The sequence below is a fragment of the Apis mellifera genome, linkage group LG8, assembly GCF_003254395.2.
Source record: "Apis mellifera strain DH4 linkage group LG8, Amel_HAv3.1, whole genome shotgun sequence".
Classification (NCBI taxonomy): domain Eukaryota; kingdom Metazoa; phylum Arthropoda; class Insecta; order Hymenoptera; family Apidae; genus Apis; species Apis mellifera.
The window spans coordinates 448,702-472,709 of record NC_037645.1 but is presented as its reverse complement, the minus strand read 5'-3'; the positions used below and the strand labels follow the sequence as shown (position 1 = coordinate 472,709).

Genomic DNA, 24,008 nt, shown 5'->3' with positions numbered 1-24,008 from the left:
TTTTCAATGAATGAACAAGTAATAATTAATTATACATGCAAATTAAATATTGACTTAAAAATGAGGAAATACCAAAGTGTTAAAGTATTCATCTCAAAGTATACCAAGAAACAGTTGTAATTAATGTATTTATACAATTGGAAACACTATATCCTGAAATGTTGCATATCACGTCGACGCTTGTGTAAACTGATTAATTACATAAATCGAGTTTTGGAGAGAAACTAAAACTCAACTCCGGTTTAACAAATTAAAGTTAGAGATACGTACATCAGGATACAGATAATTAATATGCACTTACTTGATTAAATATGAGGAAAATGTAGTCTAATGGTATGGAGGAAATGAGGTCGAGAAAGAACCAAGTCCTGAGGTAGTGTTTTGCGATTAATTTTGGGTCCAGGATCACTTGTTCGGCGTTATCCTGTTGCATTATACCTAAGCAAATATATAATATGTATAAATAAATATGTATCAACTTTATTCTTTTATCATGTTATTTTGCATTTATATTCTTTAAACTTTTGCACACTTTTTCATATTATTCTTTATTCTTTATTTATTTTATTTATATTTTATATTATATTTATATTATTTTCTTTATTTTATTTTACATCTATCCATATATCTATATCTATTTTTTTTTTATTTTATTTTCCTATATTTTTTAATTTAAAATTAGAAATTGAAAAAAATTTCTTTCTCTAAAGTGTAAAAAGGAGAATTTTAAATAATATTTTTAATTTTTAATAGTTTACGTAACTATTAGTAGACAAATTTTTGATTACACAAGTGGATAGAAGATTTTTCTGATTAAATCTTTCTATATGAGCTTTATTTACGTTAAATTTTATTCCTGCAAAATTTCAGTGTGGTGATATTTACAGCTCGATCATAACAAATTAATCTTCAGAATTAAATACAAACGTTAACGGTAAACTAACACAAATAATTGAAATTGGAAGAATCAATAACGTGTTGCTTTTGATGTTTCAAATTAAGACAAAATTTATTTGTATAACTTGTATATGCAATGATATCCTGTGGCTTTTATTTGACTACAAAATTTGGCTTGAATATTTGACTTCTCATTTTCCTCGATCTCTTCAAGATATTCTTCAAGACAAAATATAAATCCAAAATCTCAATTTACATTACAAATTACTTAATACATATATATATATATATATATACAATTTCAAGATGAAACATCCATTAATTCATATTTATTCAATTTGGAGTTTTTTATTCTCTTAAATTAGCCACAACTAAATCTAAAAGCTCTGAATTAAATCTCCTCATCTAATATCATTTCAAAATCTGTTAACATTTATTCCATTCCAAGGATGGAAAGAGGAGATAAATTCTCTGCAAAAATTATTATAAAAAAATAACAGTAAATAAATCTTAATAAAGAAAGTTATTCCCACACATCCTAATACACGTATCAATTCCAAGACGAACCATTCATTCAACTCAATTTGAAGAAAAAAAAAAAACTGCCAAGATTATCTTTCAGACTGATATTCTCAATCCTATTATCGAATGATCCCGAACGATTCTTCAATGCATCGTTAAAATTCCTACCAATACAAGTAACGAAACGAATTCATCCATTCCAGAGAGAGCAACTTTGCCTCTCCCGGAATCTGCCACCTCATTAGCATGGAAACATTTCACCCCCGATCGACTCGATCGGCGTTCGCCGGCAGAGGCGTTAGTATTCGGCACGTGGAACGCCAATATTGGCCGACGGCCGATAATCTGGATCAAGAATTCGCGACAATCGCGAATCCGACGCGGCCCACGTACACGGTTTAACGCGTACAATGGCTTTCATCGGGCACGTGACCCAATTCGGTTCCCGGGGTACGCGTTTCAAATTAATCCACCGGCGAATAACGAAACTGTCTGAGCCGGTGTACCAATGTGTCGAGCAATGTGATTAGAATATGGCACCGCCTGAGGGGGTTGCCAGCTCAACGCGCGTTTTATTTCTTGATGATTTAATAACGGTCGAAGATTGTTTCATTTGGGGGCGACTGTTGATGTATAATTTTATCTTGGATGGGATGGGGAGACGGAATTGTGTTTGGGATTGATGGACGCTCGGGGAATTTAACGATTTGGGATGAAATAGACGATGTCATGGATGCTGTAATATTTGAAGGTATTTGAGAATTTGTTAATGCGACGGGAGATACGAAATTAATTAATTTCCTTTTTTTGTAATGATAATTGGAAATTGGTTGTATACTAGACATCTTTAACTTTAATTGGATAATTTATTAAATTGTTGAAATGAAATTATAGGAGAAATTATTTATAAAGGGAGAAAAATGTTCAGCTTTTGGTGTGTTGGTTTAAAATTGGAAATTGATCATATACTAGTAGACATCTTTAACTTTAATTGAATAATTTGTAATTTATCAAATTGTTGAAATGATATTATAAGAGAAATTATTTATAAAGGGAGAAAAATGTTCAGCTTTTGGTTGGTTTAAAATTGGAAATTGATTATATACTAGTAGACATCTTTAACTTTAATTGGATAATTTGTAATTTATCAAATTGTTGAAATGATATTATAAGAGAAATTATTTATAAAATGTAAAAAATATTCAGCTTTTGGTGTGTTGGTTTAAAATTGGAAATTGATTATATACTAGTAGACATCTTTAATTTTAATTGAATAATTTGTTATTTATCAAATTGTTGAAATGATATTATAAGAGAAATTATTTATAAAGGGAGAAAAATGTTCAGCTTTTGGTGTGTTGGTTTAAAATTGGAAATTGATTATATACTAGTAGACATCTTTAACTTTAATTGGATAATTTGTAATTTATCAAATTATTGAAATGATATTATAAGAGAAATTATTTATAAAAATGTTCAGCTTTTGGTGTGTTGGTTTAAAATTGGAAATTGATTATATAGTAGATATCTTTAATTTTAATTGGATAATTTGTAATTTATCAAATTGTTGAAATGAAATTATAGGAGAAATTATTTATAAAGGGAGAAAAATGTTCAGCTTTTGGTGTGTTCGTTTAAAATTGGAAATTGATTATATACTAGTAGACATCTTTAACTTTAATTGGATAATTTGTAATTTATCAAATTGTTGAAATGATATTATAAGAGAAATTATTTATAAAGGGAGAAAAATGTTCAGTTTTTGGTGTGTTCGTTTAAAATTGTGGATTTGAATCAGTTAACACGTTGATTGATACGAGAATTTTGAATGTTTTATTATTTTTCAGAATGGCAAAATGCTTTTGAATATTTTAACATTATAATATTCACAGTTCAATACATCTGATTAAAAAGTAAAATTGTTTCGACGGTATTGGACGCATTTAATATTTTCAAAAATTTTAAAATCAATTGTATTGCATTGAAACGTGAAAATAAAATTTGACTGTACTTTATAAATCTCTGAAAAATATTGCAATGGGAGGGAAGGAAACATGGCCACTAAAATTTCAATTAATTAATAAAAATAAACGTAAAACAAGATTGGAATTCGAATATTATCGAATCAATAATACAATAAAATTAATCTTCCCATTACATTTCCATTCTCATATCATATTTCCAATTTTGATTAAATTTCCTTTATTAGAATTAACCCTTTCAGATCATTTCTCATTATTCAAACCACTTTTTGACAAAACGAAATTGGATCCTTCGGCTTCACATTGGAATGTAACTTCATAAAAATGTAATCGACTCGCGTGAAAGCCGTGATTTCCCTTGCTTTTGTTCGTTTCCTTTCACGGTCTCTCCCTACAGTAGCTTCCTTTTTAATGTCAACAATTAGAAGTTCCTCCCTTTCAAACTTCCCCTGAGCTTTCTCGAGGCGGCGACATGGATCTTTCAAAGAAGCTTGCAGTTCAAAGAAACTCACGATGATATTATCTAATCATGATCCGATGAAAACTTGGAGAATTAAAAAAAATTATTACGAGAATTTTTAAAATATTTTTTCCTCTTTTCTATTCATTCAATATTCAATAATAACGATAATTAATTTATTGGTATATAATTTTCATTGGATGAATTTTATTGGTAATATTTTAGTATTTAAATTTTAATAACAGAATTTTTGTTTGGAAGAATATTTGATAATCGTGAGAACTCTTTAATACCTCGAAGCATAAAGATAACTCTTTAAAACACTTCATAAACATCTGCTGCTAAGCCCTTTGGACATTTTGTGAAGTTTTGAATAACGAAACCATGGAATTCCTAAAATTCGTAAAATTAATGGAGGAGATTGAAAATGGTAGTGTAAAAATTCTAAAAATTAAAATTTAAAAATTTTCATAATTATTATTATTAACATTTTAAATATTATTTCTCTTTATCTTTATATTAATTTATAGAAAAAAATATTATAAAAAATAAATTTCTAATCAAAAAATTGATTAGAAAGTTTTCCTTACAAATGATCAATTATCGTTCTTTTTTACAATAATTTAATTAACAATATTTAAATCTTCGAAATTCATACCAGCATCTTTAATTGTTAACATCGATATTTAAATCCTCTGAAAGATACGAAAGGAACAAAGAAAGATAAAATTTTTACACAACCGTGAAAAAGCAAGGCAATTAAAAGAGCCGAATTTATCTCCGGACAAGTTGATAACTCCAATCAACGAACGAGCCACTCGCACTCCCTTTTGAAAAACACACGTTCAAAGAAACACGATCTTCCACACGTGGTTACACGAGGAAACGGAGGGTGCGAGGGATACGTTTAAGCGAATCGTCGCTTTCCAACGTTTTCGTTGGAAGTGGAGGAAGAGAGATTTGGGTTGGCCCGATGAGAGGAGCACAGGGCACATGGAAAAAAAAAGAAAAAAAAAAAAATAGGAGAAGAAGAACGAGGTCGGCCATTCTTTCCTCCAATGTCCTCCTCCCAAACGTGCACAATGCAAACTTTGCATCGCTCCCCCTCCCCACCGCGGACACGAGGTTACCATTAGTCCCAAAGTGATCGTCCAACGAAATGCCAAGTCTTTTCGTCGCTTCTTTTTCAATCGATCGAACGATTTTAGCTGAATGCCCTCGGCACACCGTCGATAAGGCTTTGAAAGCGGGGCTCAATTGGAACGAAAGAAAGTTTTTTAAAGGTACTACGATATCGTGGGTTATGGAGTCTTGACTGTATACGCTCTTGGATATTTCTCTTTTATTGCCGTGTGACTTGGGGCAAAATGAATTTACATTTGACCTACTATTGACCTGCCTGGGTTTAGAATACAATCTTTGAATAATCTCGTCGTCACGTCACCTGTTAGGTCGTTGAGAATTCTTTGAGATCTTCGTTCGAATAATATCCTTAATTTTTCGTCTCAATCGAAATTGTTAACTTGAATTATTATATCTCGTTTATTTTTCAGCATTTTGTGCCGAAAATCAATTCGAATTTGCGATTTATAGTTTAAATATATACAGTAAAATGTAAGAAAATAGTTATCGAAATTAAGATTCTTGAAAAGTTTATATATTAATTTTGTTAGATTCAATTTTTATAAAATATCATGTTTAAACATCGTTTAAACAGTGGATTTATATACATTCGCATCACAAAGAATATTATATTGTATCGATTAAAATAAGTAACAGAATATGGGTGTTATTTTTCCTAAATATTTGAGAGAACACTCACCTGTCCTGAAGTTGACGACAATGTCTATGAGGAATATCGTGTCAGAAAGGCAGTTGAAGGCTATCCACCTAGTGCTTAGGTCGTCATTGAAAAAACTAATGGCGACTGGCAGAATTATCAGATTAGCTACCAGCAGGAGGAGCATGCAGAGATCCCAGTAGAATCTGAAATCAAAATAGAACGAACATTATTCATTAAATTAAACATATAAATTCGATAGAAATTAATGGTTAAAATGTATACCAGAATAATCTAATATAAAGAAGTTCGAAATTGAATGATAAAAAACTACATTAAGAATCACAACGATCAAATAGAATATTCTTCAACGATCACACTTTCTCTTCTTGTGATCTTCACTTCTTGTAAAATATTTCAGATGCGATCAAGTAGTATTTTGTTCATCCTTTCGACTTATTTTCTCACTGAGAGGATCCATCTCGATATAATATATGATTGTTTCGCGTGTGCACGCACGAAAATACGCTTGTTGGATTGACCTAAAACCACGCTGGTGAAATCATTAACAATCCCATCATCGTTAAATAAAAGAAACGATGGCGATTCACCTTGGTGGAACAAGAAGAGAGGGAGGGGGAGAGGGAGCCGGAGGTGGCGAGAGCATTGCTTTTTCTCGAAGACACATGGGGAGAGAAACGTTCTCCAAGGGCGTAAGTTTAATTAACGGACCGCCGCCGCTTTTGCTTCGACTTTACTTTCAACTTCGCCTTTTCAACGTTTAAGTAGTCTAGGAGTCTGGGGATTTAAACGAAGTGGAGGCTTTCGAGACGGCGGAAATATTGTTTCTTCTTTGTTTCCTCCAGATTCTCAGGTGTTGTGAGTAACGTGTTTTAATTGCAATTGTGATTTAAGATGATAGAAGAGATTTAAGATGCGGTTAATTAGAGTTTTCTTTTTTTTCAATTCGATTCAAATACTTCAATTCTAATATACTTTTTGGAGCATATAGTGTTTATATTAATTACGATTTTTTATAAGTAATAATTGTATTTAAATTTTTTTTAATTATTTCAGAATCGATCTTTTCGAATCTTTTTTTTATCGATTATCTACGATAAAAATATATTTTTTAATTATTTAACAAAGTTATTATATTGTGTATATACATTGAAAGAAATAAAAAAAAGTTAAAAATCTTTCCGTTCCTCGAAATAATAATATAAATTTAATTAAATTCGGCGAATTCTCTTTCTTCAAAATTATCGCATAATTCTCCGCATCTTTCCATATCTTCAAAAATTCAAAATCTCTTTTCCATCGACAAAATACCATTCCAATGCCGAACGATTCAAGCTTTTACCAGCCTCTATACTATAAAATGAAACAAAATGAAAAAAAAGAAAGAAAAAAGGGGAGAAAACTTTCACGAAGCGGGATCGTTTCATTCCCCGAAGAACGAAGAAAGCCTCGCTATAAGATAGGAAAAGGAAAAGGGGAGGGGAGGGCGAGAAGCGCAATTTCTGAAAGGTCCGCTTTAATCAGTTCGATTCGAGGCTAGGCGGCCAACATTGGCCCACTTCGCCGAGTAATAACGTAGCTACATCGAGGCAATAAATGTGCCCGCGCGAACCTGTTCCAGCTTGCCTCGAAACCATCAACCACGAAGGGATGCTTTTCCTCGTCAGCACGCACCGATGAACGCGACCTTCCGCTTTGACACCACCGCGGAAAATTAGAAATATCTGTTTATCCCCTGTCTTTTTCCTCGAAACCAATTCGTTTCTATACATTTTCCCTTCGAGATACGAAGAAGAAATGGCAAATTTTTATAAGCGATTCGTATTTATTATGCGTATGTTGTTGTATTCATGGAACATGAATTTTAAGGAGTTTGATTCTACAGATCAACATGAAAACAAAAGTTGAAGGAGGCTTTATTTAATTATTTAATTATAAGCATTTATTATTTAATTATTTAATTATTTAATTATTTAATTATAAGTTTATTTAATTATAAGCAATTGAAGTTTAGAGTTGAAGTGTTTGATGAAGTGAAAGTGAGATCGTGGTGAAGATAAAGATGGTAAGCATTATTCAGATTATTAGAGATTTTGTTTGAATTTTTTTAGAGGAAATGAAATTAGAGTTTCTTAATTATATTAATTGATAACTGATTACAACTACAAGAAATTATAATATGAAATTTGATATTAAGTTACATTTCTAAGAAATGAAGATTTGTAAAATAGTTTCTCTAGAAGAATTGATAATTGTGATATAAAGATGTATAATTTTCGATTTTCCTCTCTCAATAATAAATCGAATAAATAAAATTTCTTAAATTTCTTTTCCTGAAAATATCTTACGATTTGTAATGAGTTGGAAAGGGCTCGATGCACAAAACAATCTGTATCGAAATATTGTAATGAAATATTTTCGTATTCGATACGTCTATTATTTTATTTACTACTATCCGGCAGACGAATGAATCGAATCGTGTGAAAACGAAAATAAAGAATGATTCGAAAGACTCTTTAAATATTTACCGAACCTAAAATTAAACCGGTGCTTAGCTAGCATAAATAAGGGGGAAGTAAAAATGATACGATCGAAGCAGGAACGCCTACACGTTTCCCATTTCAACTTCAATCCCGGTATTTTTAGAACCCTCTTCAAATGTTTGAGGAAAAGGTAATTATGAAGGGGTTCAATCACGTAGGAATTTTCTGTAACACATAAAAGGACCGATCACAATTTATTTTTAAGTCGACAAACGTGAAAAGTTAATGTAATTTTTTATAAATTAAAATCTATATATAAAATTAATATTTTCCAGTCGAACAATATAATTTGAAATATCTTTGTATCGAAAAAAATTTATATATGTAGATTAAAAAGAACTATTAAAAAGACGGTATATGAGTACTAAAGCAAAGTTTAAAAAAATTCTCATTTAATTCTATTATAATATAATTTTATCGATTTGTACTATTATAAAAAAAAATTTTCAAAAATATATATCAAATCCTTCGTAATAATTCGTTTAATTTTTCGTTATTTTTTTTTTTTAATTCTATCTCATCCACGATATCCTCGTTTAATTAGTTTAAGAGTTATCGATCGATCGGTACATACGTTTAATAAATATATTCATTAACGATATAAACCGTGATAATTTAGATTAAATAGCCTTCTTGAAACCTCTTTTTAAAACACCCTGTACGTGCCACTAGACACTGACCTAGAAGCGTCGAGAGATTACACCTTGGCGATAACCATATCCCTAAGAGTCGAGATTTATGCACGACTTTTTACACAAGGATCTCTGTTTTAACGAGCGCGCCTCGTGGCCAGCTACGCGAATTCGAGACAATTTAAAGCGTTTCCGAGCTTGTCCCCTGCCAACATTTTCGTTGGAACTGGACCTATCGTTCTGGAAACCTAAAACCATTAGATATCCATTTTTATTTTTAATTTTGCAATCTTCCAATTTTCATTGCGATTCAACTTTCTTATTATATTTATTGACTCGAAATGATCTTTGTCACATCTTTGAAGAAATTATTCTCTAGAAAATCTCTGGTAAATTTTATCAATTATTAATTATAATCATTTATGAACAAGTAATTGATAATTGATTCATTTTAAATTTTTATAATCTATTACAGGAAGGATTAAACTTGAAATAATCTAAAGTTGGAAATCAACAAATTCTTGTGTTATATTTTAAATGTATTATATATTTAGAGAGATAAGAATGAAGAAATATTGTGAATCTTGTAATAAATAATACATTGTTCTTAAATTCTTAAAAGATGCTAAAGTTAGATGTTAAATAGATTATTTCTGCCTAATGTAGTAAGGCAAATGAGGATTAATGGTGTAATAACTTAAGATGAGAATTTCCAACCCTTGCTTCTCAAGCTCTGTGTTATGCTTGTTAGAACAGCTAATTGATTAATTATAGCTCTTACTTCTATTTTACTTCTAAACTAACTTTCCCAAAATTTTTTTGTTACATTTATACATTGTGACTTGTTACAAAATTTCACGTTCTTTCGATACTTTTACATCTTCAGATTCAATAATTATGTGTCTTTCTTTTTAAATAGAATTTTTCTATTGACAGATAAATTTTTATTAAATTTTAAGATTTATAAAGTGTGATAAATTTTTTGAAAAATTCATAAGAAATTTTGATAATTTTATTCTGGATTTTACTTGGAATAAACTTGAAACTTGAGGGAATTAATTATATTATTATAGTGTTAAAAAGGAAAATTAAAAGATAAATATTTGATCCTGAGAAAAGTGTAAATGCAAATGACGAATTCCTCCATTGTTCTCCATTCAAGGAGAATACCTCCAACAAGATATACTCTCTCAAGGAGAATCCACGTATCAAGACATGCGGCGTATTCTTGAATTATTACAAATTTCTGGTCGTATGAACGAGAACAAACGGCACCAAGGCTCTTTCGATACTCCTTCGTAGGGAATTTACGACAAAGGAACGTTGGAAGGCCGACTAAAATCGATTCTCTTCTCCTTGAAGCGGTGCTGTTCTCGAGTTGAAGTGTAACAGAAGGGAAAGCACCACCGTTGTGCAACAATTTCTATGAAACTTTGTAAACTGATAGGAAATTGAAGAATTATTATGTACATGCTTTCGTCTGTGTACAGCATTGAAATCGAAATATTTTGATGAATATTTTACCATGAGAATATTTTCCTGTATCGATTTTGAAAATTCCAATGTAAAAAATCGTATTTGTTTTTTATAATTAAATTATGTATTTCTTATAATAATCAATATTCAATCAATAGTTTTTCAAATGATCATTCGTTGGATAATCAATGATTGATAAATGGTTTGTCAGATGTTAATGATCGATAATTATAGTCAAAAATCAATCAGTAATCAATAATTAATTGTCGAGCAATTGGTCAGACAATTATCAGTAATCATTTTGTTAAAAATGTTTCTGGCAGTTATTAGATACAATAAAAAGCTCCTTCAAATATTGATAGTTTAATTTCAAATATCAATACTTGAATGAACAAGTATTCAATGCATAACTGCTTTATTCAATATACACTTTTTTTTTTGTTCACAGTATAATACACGTGACGAATAAATTATTTCAATCAATGAAACAGATGTTTCATTCTCATGAATGAGAAGCAAGAAATTCAATGGAATTGCTATAAAATATAGATTCGAAGTTTTCTGATATCGAATGACAAAACTGGTAAGACTTTTCCCTTTAAGGTATCATAAAGGCAATACAATTTTAATAAAATTTTCCACTAAAGAACATTAAAACGTATACAACTTCCTGCTAATCTCTGGTTGTTTCGTGGTAAATCATGATGGAATATTTTGAAACGAGAAACCATAAAATTATATTCTCAGGAAGCAGTAAAAATTCCATAATACTCATCCAATTTCAGAAACAACATTTGGAGTTTAATTGGATATCTTGTTCAAATATTAATCTCACGTGGTTTTCGTTATTCATTCCAGTCTATTCTTATCCTTTGCCCATTTCAATAATATTTCTTCTACACTTAAATCACTTCTGTTAAATCTTCTCGGATATATTTGAATGTAATCTTTTTTTCTTCTATAATTTTTTCTTTTACAATTCTTTTATCAATCTTAATTATTTGATTTATGGATAAATTGAATCCTAGTTTGAATATTGAAATCGAGATTTTGTTGATTTCTTTATCACTGATCATTAGGAAAGTTCTTAAAATATAGAACATAATAGGCAATTTATATCGTTCCTAAACTTATTTTTTAATTCTCTTATCAAATCATCTCTGTAAATGCGATTGAAAATTCAATTTGATCGAATAATAAAATCGAATTCACATTAGCCACAAAGGAATATATTATCAACTGTGTTACCTACCTGTAAAAAGTCAAAATCTGTGAAACAGAGACAGTCATCATGTTCCATTACCCCTCTTTTGTAATTCCGCCGTTAATTTTTCACCGTTTTTCAAAAGTTTCATTTATCCAGTCACCGATTCATCTCTATTATATCCGGTGAAGCGAGGAAAACTCGCACTTTCAATCCGTTGATTCAGATCCATTGAACGAGACCGGTCATTAGAGACCAGTAGTCAATGTATTCAGAGCTATCAGCTAATCCTCCTAACAGCGATTGGTATGTACAGAATCCTCCTGTCGTCTAATTGGCCGCTTCTTCGTGTTCTATTGTATATCCAAAGACCGAGAAATTGACCGATGAAACGCGATTAATGACAATTGTCCTATCTCTCTTATATATTATTGTATCTTTTCTACGGATCACACTTCATCGATCCCTTGTTTTAAGGTGTTGATACACGGTGGATACTTTAGAGATCAAAACTGATATATAAAAACGTTGATTAAGTTACAAGCAAATGAAGACATGGTGTGTTTCACTTTGTCACGTAAATTGTTCAATCATTATTTAATTTAATTAATTTAATTATTCCTTTCAAAGGACAATAATATTATTAATATTGACTGTGTGGTAGGATTAAAAATATCACACATATTATTATTGGTATCTTCAATAATATGATTATCAATATTACTGTTTCAAAATTTTCAAATTCTTATGTAGATTAAAAAAATATTTCATTTTATATTAAACTTTCATTTTTGTAGAATAATAGTAATCCCTTAATAATCCTACTTATGATATACGTGTCTCAATTATTTACTTAGTTTTCATCATCAATAAATTTTAAAAAATGAGACAGTACATATTGCGAAAAACATTTAATATTTAATGAAAATGTAATAATAATATTTAAATAATTCTCAAGATTATCCATCAACATTTTCTCAACATTCTGATAAATAATGAATAAATTTATACTCTACAATACCAATCAGCCGCATCTCAGTTTCGACGATGAATTCAATCCAGGAGAAGAGTCTGCAGGGATTAATCAACGTCTTCGAGATTAACCTGAACTGGTTCCTCGATATTTCACGGTACTCGACGCGTTCATCTCGAGTTTCTCGACACTTCATATACAGACAGCTAAGCTTGATTGAATTGATTTTAGCAGAGTCGATTAAGAATTAAGCGGCCTGGATTTTCGTTCATGGTGTTTTTTTTTTCATGAATGATTTCGATTGGATCGGAGAAAAATTCTCCATACCGAAATTTCTGGTAATGAGCGGATCAACTCGTTGAAAAAAAATCTTTGTTTTGAAATGAATTGAATATACTTGAAGCCTTCGAATTATTCGAGTTAAATATGAAAAACAGGATTTTCTTTTTCATTATAAACAATGTAACGAACGATAAAAGTTTTAAACGTCTTAGAATTAAAAGTTTGTTTTTTGTAAAAAGCAATTTGTTTTAATACAGGAAGAATTGTGAAAATAAATCTATAATATGCATATAAGATTTTAACAAATGACATATACATATACACTCTTCATTAAGAAAGAGATCAAATTTCCTTATCATGGATGAAATTAATAATTTTATCAAATTAGTCAGCGTAACTGAGTATTCTTAAGAAATTAATTCTTAAGACCTGCTATGAAATTATATTCTTTAATGTTAGAAAAAGAAAGTTTAAATCGAGAAATCCAATATATGGAATGTACATAGATATTTTCGTAATACACGAATCGATATTATTCATTGGAATATCCAGAAAGAAAAGAAACAAAATGTGACTGAAAGCAACGATATATATCATTTTACAAATATTTTTTCCACCGATAATAATTTTTCATTTGCCAGGCTTTTAAAAATTATGTATTTACTTGTTTCATAGCTGTATAAAGCAGAAATGTTTCCAGACCATTACTTTCCTTGATACAATTTATTTAAGAATAATTGATCTGTCACAGGTGTTTCTGCGTTTCCAGGTGCGCGTTTAATGATTCAAACTATTTGTGCTTGGTAAAATTTGTTCGTAATGGGCATAATTTATAGTGCACGCTAATTAAACAATCATGTTCTTTCGCTTAAAAGGAGAGAAATGTTACATACGAGATAAATCTTTACTCGTTGAAAGAAAAATAGCATTCAAACAATTAATTATTAAAGTATCGTATTGGAAATATTCAGGAACAAGAATCCAGAAGAAAGAATAGAGAATCTTTGATTTAATTTTGATTTAATTTTATAATTTATAAAAGTTTTTTTTTTAGTAATTTAATAACAGTTCTTAATTGAAATTCATAAAAAAAATGATAAAAATGAATGATTAAAATTAATTAAAATTATAAAAGGCTTAAGAAATTATGAAAATAAAAAAATATATAATATAAAATAGGAAATGAAAACAAAGAATATCCATCATAGAAAGAAAATGATAAAATCTCAAACATGAGTAAATTTAGAAGAGTAATAAGAATAGACATTTCTTATTTCATTTGAATATTCTTGAGAAAAGAAAATTAAAATAAATATAGCAAAGAATTATTGCTGTATAATTTATTTCTATTCGATAAAAGTGGAAATTATAAAAATATTAAAACTTATATAAGAATTACACGTCACAATTTATATAATGTTATATAAAAATCATTTTCATCATCGTGCAAATGATAAAATATTCTATTTTCCAATTTTTTTCATATTCTCTATTATTAATTTAAAATTCTCCTTTCCACAATTAAAACGTAAATCTCGAAGAATTCGTATATTTCGAAACAATACCATCTCCTCCATAATTAAAAAAAAAGAAATGACCGTAAAAGTGCACTTCGAGGCAGTCAGAGCAAACATTTCAAAAAAATATTTCGCGTTTTATTTTATTTTTACAATCTCCCCAAATATCGCCGTGAAACAGAACGTGAATTCGCAAACAGTAAGAATAACAGGGCGCGAAAGCAAATAAAAAAAAAAAAATTCGAAACAAATTTCTTCGAAACGAATAAATTTCATTGCAAACGTTCATTAGGGAAGCCATTTGAGTTCACGATCAAATAAAATGACGATTCAACTTCGATAAATTTATTTACAAAATAAATTGCCTTTTATTTTAATTGCGTACGTTTGATCAACGATATGATTGAATACAAATTTTGTAAATAATATAATGTAACCTGCACATCGGAATTTATATATGAATTTAAATCCAAATTTTCATTAGAGAAAGAGAATATTTTGATCAAAGAGAATTCGATCGAGTTACATACTATTTAACGATGTTTATTTTTCCAACGATGATATCATTAAAATTTTAGACATTATATTTTACTAATATATTATGATAATGATCAAGAAAATCGTATTATTCGAACCACGGAAATTATATAAAAGAATACGAGAAAGAAGATTTGTCGGACAGAAATAGATTTGAAAAGAATGGAAAATGAGAGGAAGAGGAAGAGGAAGAGAATTAATGGAAAAGGATTAACAAATCTAAATATAATAAAGGATTATAATAAAATATAAATGGATAGAAAGAAAATAAAATATTTGAAGAAAGCGTGAAAGAAAAGATATTAAATGGAAAATGGATTCATTTAATTCTCAAGATAAAAAGTAAAAGAACATTTAAAAAAAAGAAAAAGAAGAAATATTCGAAAGCATAGATAATAAAAAAAGAAACAAATCCGACATTTCGAGCCAAAAATGGACACTAGTGTGTATTAACATCATATTGCACGTGGATGTAATGTCCGGTGCACACACACACACGTATTGCATCGATTAGTAAGAATCACTATGAAATAGTAGCCGTACACACAGTGTACACAGGCGTGCCAAACAATACCGCGGGGTCGTCCATTGTCTGGTAGAGGATGCTGACATAACCAGAAGCACGGCCGCGTGCGTGCAGTTTTAAGCTGTGTCCTCACTGAACCGAGATTTTGTCGCCTCTAGTTGCTCCGTGATTCCAAGATATTCACGGACAACAAACATTATTTTATTGAATAATAGTTGAATATCTAGATAATTTTGTTTCTTTTGGTGTGAAGGCTATATTTATTATTAGTGACAAAGAAAAAAAAAGAAAAACAAATAAGCAAGTTAAGAATAAATTTCCAGAATTCAACTTATGAATGTATCGAAGCATTATTGATTTATTAACAAATAGAGGATAAAATTTCATTCTTTAATTAGTATATGTATATTTTAATGAAAGTAGTAATATTTTGTAAAGATTGTGTGAACAATTTTTTTGAAGAAAGAAAATATTTCTATTAGAATGTTAAGAATTATGGGATATTATATATGTTTTTGGAATAAAGAAATTTTATTGGATAGAAAAAATACTAGAGAATATATTTTGGAAAATTTAATCAAAGGAAAAGAAGATTTCGTTTCAAAATATTTAGAGAATTAGAAATAAATTCGATTGTGCAGAAAAAACTGAAGATTTTTGTGACTAGTTTTAAGTTTATATTTTGATGAACAATGAACATGAACGTCAACGAGAAATTATCGTAGAAGAGATTCTCGAGTTTTAGATTGAAAAGTAATGTAACAACATACAATAAATATGTATCCTTCGAACTTGTTTCAATACTAAATCGATCAACGCTACTTAAGAATAATTAATTGAGTCGTTATAGCGTGCAGCGGTACGATCAAAGGTATCACATTGTATTCATTAACCAGACACTTCACGAACGTTTCTTAAAAACTCAAAGAAATCTCTTAAATTTTCAAATATTTTCTTTTATTTATCGAAATGAAGTCATTTGTTATTAATTACTCAAGTTGGAAAAATATTTGACGGTAAAAGAAATTTGTTACGCGTTAAATATATTATTATTGCTTTAAAATAAGAAAATTGTCGAAATTAAAATTTCGAAGATTGAAATTTTAATCTTTTACATACGTAACTTGAAATTTCCTCGATTTACTTTCAATTTCAAAGCTCGTATACAACATAGAATATCGGAACAAAAATAAATTCCAATAACCAACAACTAGCATTATCCCAATGCAACGACCGAAAATAACCTCAAAAGCATTCCTCGAATTTCACACAGTTGGAATATTTTAATAATATTTCGAAAAACCCTTCAACTTCACACTCCTCGCCCCCAAACTCTAAATCCTTCGAAATCCACGCCAATAGCTTGCACGCAAATTCATCTCTGAAATTTTCACCGCAAAACCTCGACGATCCTCTTGTTTGCACGAGTCGCGGCTGGACCGCAACTTCCACAACCAGAAGAAGAACCACCCGCGAGGATGTGTGTATGGGATGAAAACCGCGAAACACAAAGAAGAAAAAGGGGGAAAAGAAGAGAGATAGGAGTGGGCGTGGGTCACGGTCGTCGCGGTTTCGCGCTCTGGGAATTAACGCAAGAATAGAGACGAATTAATTAATTAAGTTCGTCTTAATTGTGAACCCGCTGGAATCCATCCAGCGGCCCTACGACGCGTGGGCCCCGTTTAATTGCACTGTTGCAATAAAAAAAAAAAAAAAAAAGGAAGAAAATGAAGAGAAAATGAAGGAAGAAAAGTGGAGGAACTTGTTTCGTCGTTTACGCGTTTATGATATGATGATGCTTTTTCTGTAAAGCCTTAAACCGATTCCATTTCCTTCCATTTTCTTCCATTTTCTTTTTAGATCTGTTGCATTAAAAATGAAGAATTCATAAATGTTTTGTTTTTCATAATTTAAATGATGACTTGTGTATGTAAGGATTTTGAATTGATAATATCGTTTTTAGAAATTTTTTTAAGATCTGTTGATATAAAATGAATTTTTTAAAAATATAATTTGATATGCTAAATCAGTAAACAATATTTGAAACATTGAAAATAATGAAATTTCTTAATTTTAAAGATCAATAATTAATTAATATATTTTAAAACTTTTAAATCGTCAAAAATTGCATTTTCACACTTTCCTTTTTCCTTTTTCCTTTTTTTTTATCTCGTTAAAAGCTGACAATTAATCGGATAACTGCTGTTAAATTACGAATGGATTAAATTATATAGAAAGACAATGTTTTCGTGTAATACGAATCGTCATGTGAGACTATTTGTGGTCATCATGTGAGAATACTTGTGATCGTCATGTGAGAATAATTAGAAGAAAGGAAGTATATTATAGAGTTTGTTGAAGATTGTAATCGTTTTAATGTGGGAAGTAATAACAGTGTGTGTTAGAATAATTTTCACGGTGTAGATCCGGATGTTTGATGTGGCCGATGGTGTAACGAGAATATGAATTTTAAATGATATCTAATCCTTTGTGTATTCGACGTTTTATTAATTTGTTTATATTTGATGTTTATAATTATATTCCTTTTGTATTTTGTAATCTCAAATAATTTGACAATATGAAAAATTTTTATATTCAGTTTGCCATGCAATTGGAAAATATTAAAATATCTAAAATAGTTATTGTTATTGATAATTTATTATTATATTATTCAATTTTTATTATTATTATTCAATTATCTTCAATAATCTTAGAACAACTATAAATCTCGAAAAATTGTAGTTAAAATTAATATTGATATTTATATCTTGATTTTATTTTTATATTATATAATTTAATATTCAATAGAAATAAATGATAAAATGTTGAAAATGAGTATATTACAATATATATTGCAATATACCATTGTAGAATTAATTCAATGATAGAATTTCAAACAATACATTTAATCGATCACGATGAATATAAATGATAAATTAATTTTCATCAAATCCAAAAATTCTGTCCTCCAAAAATTTTTCAAACCAAAAAAAAAAAAAAAGAACATCAAATAAAATAAAATCTAATCCTTATTTAATCAATCTCATCGTAAAATCCACGAATAGTGTAAAGCCCTTCTATTTCACGATCGTCGGAAGCTCGTGACGCACCAAATCCGGTATCCAACACTCTGCCGGAAATTTATGAGGTTGGAGGCCATATCGAGCGGAAATATGAGAGAAATTTCGGTTGTACGCGCCAACAAGGTCCATGTTACTACGTTTACGCATCTTCATTTTACGAGTTGTTTACGAGAAACAACGTTACGACCTCTCGTCGATAAATTCTATTCCCCTTTGTTTTCCCTTCGGTTTATGGTTTATATCCATTTCCGTACGCGCTCGAGGTTTCTTTCGCTTCGTGCAATTAGATCGTTTTCCACGCAACAGGGCTACCTAAAGCTTTAGTATCGCTCAATTTCAGGCGTTCTAAATAGCAAAGAGACGTTCAAAGACCGCGTTAATCGCAGTTTTGCGCCAACTCGGTTTTCCGCGAGATTCTTTTTTCCTCGTTCTCGTTTTTCCTCGTCTCGTGACGATGTTGGGTGAACGTTGAAAACGAAGTTGTTAATCTTTTCGCGATGAGTTTTTTTTTTTAAGGTTTCTTTTGATATTTAATTTCATTTTTCTTTAGAGTTTTTTAATTTTCGATTCCTTTCTTTTTCTTTTTTTGAAGCTTCATTATTTTGTGATGATTTAATCAGAAATTGGACCTTTTTTTTTTAGAACTTTATTTGTATATGTTTAAGATTTTAGGAAACAAGTTTTTAAATACTTGACTTTTAAGTTTTGTCTCTCTTGTATGTACCTTTTAAAAATTTTTTAAAGAATTTATTTAGAATTATATTCTGTATATACGATCTTCTGATTCCTTTAGGAATTGATTTTTAAACATTTAATTACATTTCTTTTTTTGGACAATTAACTTTATTTTCAAATTCGGTTTTAAAATTTAATTCAGAATTCTACATTATGTTTTATAACAATTTTATACAACGAGTATAATACAACGAAATATAATAAATTATTTTTTAACAATTTATAATAAAATATTACGATATATCATATTTCAAGCAAAGGGAAGTAACGAAATTTTCCAATCTATTAATTTCAACAAAAAACGTAAAATTTCGATTATCGCTTCTATTGAAATTCTAAATAGTTCCAGAATTTCATTCCTCTCGATTAAATCCCGACAGCTGACGGGCAGAAAATAAACAGAACTTGTTTCAAAAATATCGATTATATACACGCTTCTCGAAATAATACACGGAACAACTTGCTCCTTTATCCAGGGGATAACTCGAAAGTTGTTTCGCGCTAAGTAGCGCGAATGTTTCTTTTTCGGTTAAAAATATCACTTCACCTATTTCATCTTTACGTACACGTTACGTTACGTTAAAGTCAATCTCAATTCAATTTTATCGAGCAAGAAATTAGATTTATCAAGAGTACCGTGGATAATAACTTTTATCTGATTTGATGTGTAATTACAAAAGTTGGTTTGAAATTAATAACGCTTAGCCACGCGCCGTTTCATCACGAGCACATGCGTGACACGGCCAACATTGTGCAATGATTACTCGAATAGAAATAACAGATTGATCTTCACCAAGTTGGATTTTATGTCTATGATGCCCAACGTCATCGGCATCTCTACATTTAGAATTGAAATTGAATTCAGAACAGATGGATGAGACGATATTAAATTGATTTTGCTTAGAATCGTTAAATAAGAAAGGAATGATAAAGAATAAAATGCGAAGGAGATGAGTTTTTCGAAATTGTTAACCTTGAAAAATTTACGGAGCAAACTCGTAAAACGATTTTTCGCTTGTTCGATTGTTTTTAATAATAATAAATTCCTGAAATTTTAATTAATTTTAGATTAATGTTGATTCGAGATGTGATTATTCCGATTTTAATTTGTTCACAACAACGTGCTTTAGGAATATAAAGAAGAGAATTATAATAGAAAGAAGAAAGAATCTAAACATTTGAACTAAGAAACTTTCATCATCATACAAATTAATCTTATCCTAATTAATAATTAATGGAAGAAAATAGTTTAAAATAGTTACAAATATAGTCAATTCTGGAAAATCTAATTTAACGTTTTCATCGACAATGAAACGACAAATAATAGAAATAAAAAGAATTTAAACATTTGAACTAAGAAACCTTCATCATCATACAAATTAATCTTATCCTAACTAATAATTAATGGAAGAAAATAGTTTAAAATAGTTACAAATATATTCTGGAAAATTTAATTTAACGTTTTCATCGGCAATGAAACGACAAAAGAATATATTTACGGCAATTAATCAACGGAACGCGAAGAAACGTCCAATCCATCAATATTCCAGATAAGAGAAATCGTCGCGATAAATCATCAACTTGTTCAACTTGTTACCTGGAAAGAACGTCTCCCCAATTTTAACCTGCTTACGCCCGAGTGAAAATACGTAAAAGCCAAATTTACACCCCTCGCACAGCAAACTTAATCAAACTTATGACGGAAGAATCGCAATCACCGGCGGCAGGTGGCTCCTCGAAAAGCCGGAAATATATCAAGCAGGCTACGTGATTGCATTCTAGAATCCATCCATGCCAAGGTGGCGAATATGAGCGGTGGGCTGTTAATCTTGGGCTAATAAAATATTTCACCTCTCCCCCGTTCCTTATAACTATTACGAGGCGGCCGTGGCCCACTGAAGGCCTAGCCACGGTCGCACCAACACTTTTCCACCTCGTCACTTCCACGTTCCCTCATACAGTATGCAACACGTGCGCGACACGAGCAACTCCCTCGAGATTGGCCGACACCGGTGAAGGTGAGTCAGGGAATTCTTCGACCGATGGATGGACGATCGGAAGTAAACGGTGACCTTGACGCGACGAGGCCTTGAATTTCTTTTTACTTTCTCTTTCTCTTTCTTTCTCTCTCTCTCCTCTTCCCTTTTGATCGTATTAAATTTCGTTATAGTGTGGTTTGGTTTTTGATCGATTCTCCTTTTTTGACGAGGGAAGGTTAGCCAGTTGAGTTTAATGGTTTACAGGTTTTGTTCGATAATAGTTGTTTTAAGTTTATGATGAGTGAGGAAAGGTTATTTTTTATCGTTGGAAGTTTGTTACGAGTGAAAGGAGAAGAACAATTTGTTTAAAACACGAGAAATGTAGGAGGATGGGATATGATTATCTTCAAACAAATGCAATAAGAGAAGAGTTTCAGAAAAAGTATTTTTTCTAACATAAAGAATCGAATTTTTCAGGATACTGAACCGGTATGTCAGACTACTTCCTGTCACATGATGGCATAATGACACCAGGATTAGACTATCTATATCGCAAGAAAATTACTCTTCCACATGCTACATGTGTATAAATATGCATCCATTTGAATAAATTTTACCGATAATTACAAACGAACTATTCATCCAAAATATAAAAATTTGAATATCAGGAAACGTGGTATTTCTGTTCGTGCAATGAAATAATAACTAATGTTAAAATTTTTAAAATAAGAAAGAAAAAAACTTGCATTTGAAAGGTCAGAAGAAATCTTCAAAATTCCTCCAACTATCTAAAGATTTTCGTTTCGATAAAATTCATCTTGTATTGAATTCGTCTCTCTGTGACGGTAGGATTGATCTATCGTGTCATATCCTGACGTTTGTGATCCGCAAGCTCGCCACTTCAGAAGCGTTCAGAAGTTGGTATAGTCGACTCGAAGAGGATCGATAACGTCTCCAGGCTTCCTGCCACGCTCGATTAGACTAAATTAAGCGCACTGTGTCAACATTATATATAAATAGCCGCATGTAGCTGGTGCTCTGGGAGGTTTCGAACACCCCGAGACAAGGGGACGTCGATTGCAATTTCAAATTTATGCTAAGAGAGGCCCGACGCCCTCGTGAAACGCTATGCATGTCCAATGCGATACGACGTTACGTGTTTTGTGATGATGCAAACCCCCATTGGGAATTTTCCATTCTTCGCATCTTAATTCCTCCTCCTTCTTCTTTTTTTCGTTCCATGCTGCTTTTGAACAAGTTTCTTCTTTTCTTTTACTTTTTGTTAAATTCATAAATTGGAAATTTTTTTTAGAATTAATTTAAGAATTTATCTATTTGAGAACCAGTGAACTAATATTTTTGATTAAATTTATTCTACGATAATGCGTTAAAAACACGCATCTCTTCCGTCCATAATTACGTTATTGTGTTTTTCTATCGTCATTATTTATAACTGCATTAATCTCATTCAGAGAGTTATTAGGCAACGCTGAGGAATGAAAAAAAAAGATATATATACTCACAAATTACTGTATAATTTAGTATACTTTAGCAATATAATAGCACTTTTACTGATTTATAAGTCTTCTAAATTACCTTTTATACTCTGTTTCATGTTGGATCTTTCTGAAGAATATTTCTTGCATTACAGGATAATGCGTTTTTCCATTACTGTAATATTACACAATTTATTATTACGATCCGAAGAAATGGTGAAATTCAAAATCAGTTATCCGCAACTATCTAACTTCAACAATCTAACTTCAACTTCCATCAAACTTCATCAATGATAATTAATCATTCGAAATCTTTAATATTCAATCCATTTTTCGAAACCAATAATTGTATAGGAAGAATAATTTCGAATAACTTGAAATTCTTCTTCGTTCGTACGATCAAATTAAAATATATATCGCATTTTCAATTATTCATTGGCGACGATTAATCGAAACACGAATCGCAGTTAACTCGTAACGGTGTTTACCGATGTTTCCATAGAAATTCCAAGGATGTTTTCGCTCGTGATGGGCGCACGAGGTCTCGAAATAAAGTCGGATGAAGCGCGAAGAGGCTTGCATGCTGGCTCGTTGAATTACAACAGGCTTCGCCGCGTAAAACGATACGCAAGAGAAAGAGAGCACGGATCTTCTCTTCTTCGAATCGAGATCGAGATGCATCAGTGCGGGAATCAGCCAGTTTGAGGCGGTTCTTGTGGCCATTGTACCATGGACTCTCACGTCCTTGTTGCCCGGGAACTCTTCTTTCAATTCATTATTCATTATTTTGATGTCATAAGACCTGGTGCAAGCTCGTTAAACTCGTGATATCATTCGGTTGATTTTTCTTCTCCACAAATTATACGCTTTGGATAGTGTTTCAATTATAATCGAAGGACCAGTGAAGGAAAATAGGACATGTTAATCTTTTTATGAAGAGTATAGATATATATTTTTACAATTAAAAGTATAGGTATAAAAATATATTTGTGTAATTATCAAATTTTTTAATATTAATGATAAGTAAATTCTTTTTTATTTTGACTTATTTAATTTAATTTTGAAATATTGTATATGTAATTTTAAGTTAATGTTAAACGATATTAAAATATTTGAAGCAATTGGAACAAAATTAAATTTGATATTAATTTAGAAAAAGAAAATTATTCGATATCTTGTTATTATCTTATTTATATGTATTAATGATTTCGTATTAAAATGTACATAATACATGAATTACGAGGTTATTTTATGAATATTCCAAATTGTTAATTTCATTAATTACCCGATTTGTTATTATCCAATATCGTTTAATAAAATTATATATTATATCTGATATTAAAAACGTAGAGCGAAATATACG

The 24,008-nt window shown here is 30.3% G+C and overlaps 1 protein-coding gene across 14 annotated transcripts in view; it reads right to left on the bottom strand.

Annotated features, from left to right (window-relative positions):
• Amih (hyperpolarization-activated ion channel) overlaps nt 1–24,008 on the bottom strand; it is a 180,512-nt gene that overhangs the window by 31,414 nt on the left and 125,090 nt on the right. For all 14 annotated transcript variants that reach the window (XM_026442017.1, XM_026442015.1, XM_026442018.1 and 11 more), the window contains 2 exon segments: nt 5,684–5,847; nt 302–438 (listed from right to left, as the gene is read on the bottom strand). In XM_026442017.1, coding sequence (XP_026297802.1) covers nt 302–438; nt 5,684–5,847 — 301 coding nt within the window.